This window comes from Arachis ipaensis, chromosome B07, assembly GCF_000816755.2.
Source record: "Arachis ipaensis cultivar K30076 chromosome B07, Araip1.1, whole genome shotgun sequence".
Classification (NCBI taxonomy): Eukaryota; Viridiplantae; Streptophyta; class Magnoliopsida; order Fabales; family Fabaceae; genus Arachis; species Arachis ipaensis.
The window spans coordinates 102,626,670-102,629,123 of NC_029791.2; the positions used below are offsets into that span (position 1 = coordinate 102,626,670).

At 40.7% G+C, this 2,454-nt stretch overlaps 1 protein-coding gene across 1 annotated transcript; it reads right to left on the minus strand.

Moving 5' to 3' along the window:
• On the minus strand, positions 536 to 2,068 carry LOC107607529 (proteoglycan 4-like). Its single transcript, XM_016309477.1, has 2 exons — positions 1,726 to 2,068; positions 536 to 900 (listed from the first exon to the last, which is right to left on the minus strand). The coding sequence occupies exons 1-2, from the start codon at positions 2,066 to 2,068 to the stop codon at positions 536 to 538; spliced, it is 708 nt and encodes a 235-aa protein (XP_016164963.1).

Below are 2,454 nucleotides of genomic sequence, written 5' to 3' on the forward strand. Positions count from 1 at the left end.
CCTTTTCTTTTCAAGATTAGCTCCCCCTGAATTTATGCTTTCCTCTTTGTACCTGTTTTACATTATACTTAAAGAGAACATAATAAAGAGCTACATAATTATTTTGTCTAAGGGATGTCAAATAAATAACACCACATAACCAGCCCAATATCAAGCTAATATCAGCAGCAAAAGGATTCAGCATGTGAAATCAAGTTTTAATACAGCAAACAGATAAAAATCCCAAAAGAAATACTAGTAGCTACAGAAAATGTCAACAAATTCCTAGGACACATTTACCATCCTATTGATATTGCTATTACTCCCCCTTTTGTCATCAAGGGTGGATAATAAGCAAGATCCACAAAAAAAACATCATTAAAAAAATCCTGCAAGAAAAGGTTAGGTCACAGTTCAAGTTCTAACTAAATGAACAAAAGTGCAGCAGTATTTAGAGTTATTACAGTCATCCAGGATAAAAACAGTTCAATAGTAGCAAAATAAACAGAATTCATGAGACAAAAAGAGAGCAGCAGCAGTTTTCATGAGATAATTTCTAGGCATCAAAACCATTCCCTTCTGAATTAGCTTCCTCCTCAACATCAGTGACAGGGTCTTCATCTTCTTGAAGGTTATCGATGAAGGACATGAACACAGCCACTCTATCCCTTGATTTCTTTAGGAAGTTCTCATGCTTGCTAGCCAGCTTCCTTTGCTCTTTGCTCAAAGTAATCAAGTGATTTGATTGAGAAACAAACTCCTGGACTACATCTTTGACCACATTCAGCAAGGCAGATTTCTTCCCAGTAGAGATGGATGTACCCTCAGTGGAAGGAGCAGGAGAATCCTCAGGGACAAAGTCATCATCCTCATCATCTAGGATAACTCTTTCAGATCTAGTTAGTCCTTTTTGTTGTTTCACTGAACCACCCCCTTTTAGGTATGAATGTCTATTTTGATATTCCTCATTGGTCAAGTCAACACCAAAATACTCAAATATGCAAGTTAGAAACATGCCATAAGGAAGTGCTTTGTCCTTTTCACTCCTAACAGTATCAAACATATATCTAACCATCAAGTATGCAAATGAAATTTCAGTTTTGGTGAGAAGGGCATATAAGACAAGAGTATCAGTGTAGGAAACCCTTTGATCTGAGCCACTTTGAGGAAGAATAATGTGGTTGACCATTCGGTGCAACTGAGCACGCTCATACCCTAGGGTTTTATGAGTGGGTGTAATGCCATCAATTAAAGAAACATGTTCACAGATGTGTGCCAATGCATCATGATAAGAAATTCCAACACCTTCATCCCACTTAACCGAAGTCTAAGCACAAGCCCCAACATCAGTATACTTCAAAGAATCACTGATAGTTTCATTATTTAAAACTATGTCTCGGCCCTTTACATATGAGTGAGCAGTGCCTTCATGATAAGTCATGTTTGCATAAAATTCTTTGACCAACAAGGGATAAACAGGCTTTTTCATGTCAAAAAGGTGATTCCAGTCCAGAAAAATCAAGTTATCAACAAATGGAAAACCTTTTCTTTTCAAAGATGGCAAATCAGCAAGAAAAGAGGGACACAGGGTACGATACTTGATAACCCCATCATAAAAATCATTATTCATGGCATATTTGAATCTATAGGGATTATAGTTCGAGTGAGAGGTCAAAAAAGGGGATTTGTGATCAAAAGGTCCAATGTCTGGTTCTTTAACATTTTTGAGAGGGACTCGAGTGTTACCTCGTTGAGAGCGCACAAGAACCGACCTGGATTTGGGTTGTGTTGGTTCGGAAACTAGTTCCTCAGCCGCCGGACGTATGCCCTTGGAGGAGCTAGGCTTCGAAGAACCAGGTTTTGAGGAGCCTGGCTTAGAAGGTGTGACTTTCGGTGGTGGTGTCGGCTTGGTAGGGGCAAGGTACCTTGGCGTGGTCTTGGTTCGCGCCATGGGAGCAGTGCAAGGAGGAGAGGTAGGAGGAGATGGTGAAGGTGTGAAGGTTTTGTCTTGGGAGCGAGTGGAATGCTTGGATGGAAGTTTATACACCTTTTCACGAGGAGGCTTGTGTGCTATGGTTTTCTTCCTCATTTGGTAGTTTTTGGTTTAAGAAGAAAAAGAGTAATGAGGGTAGTGGTGAAAACCGAAGGGATAGAGAAGGAGTTATGGAGGGAAGAGAGGGAGTGTTGGTAACTGTTCATACCCTGGGTCGAGCTACCCGACCTGGGATGATTGGCGACAAAGCGACCGACCTCTTCAGGTCAGACTATCCGACCTCTTCCTAAAAGAGGTCGGCCAAATCGATGGGAAAGCCCAAAAAAGGGCCCAACCCAAGGAATACGACCCAAATCCATAGGCCGTCTAAGCCTATAGAGATAAGGGCGGTTCCTTTGAAGATAAGCTGACCTCAACTTAAAGATAAAGATAAGATAAGATAACTAACTTATCTTATCTAGAAAGGTCACTCTACAACCACT

What these genes read in the sequence shown, in the direction of transcription:
- LOC107607529 (XM_016309477.1), bottom strand. Translation starts at nt 2,068, where the DNA reads ATGAGGAAGAAAACCATAGCACACAAGCCTCCTCGTGAAAAGGTGTAT. An exon ending in TCTTGTGCGCTCTCAACGAG is followed by an intron (nt 901 to 1,725) that starts GTAACACTCGAG and finishes GGGGTGGTTCAG; the next exon opens with TGAAACAACAAAAAGGACTA.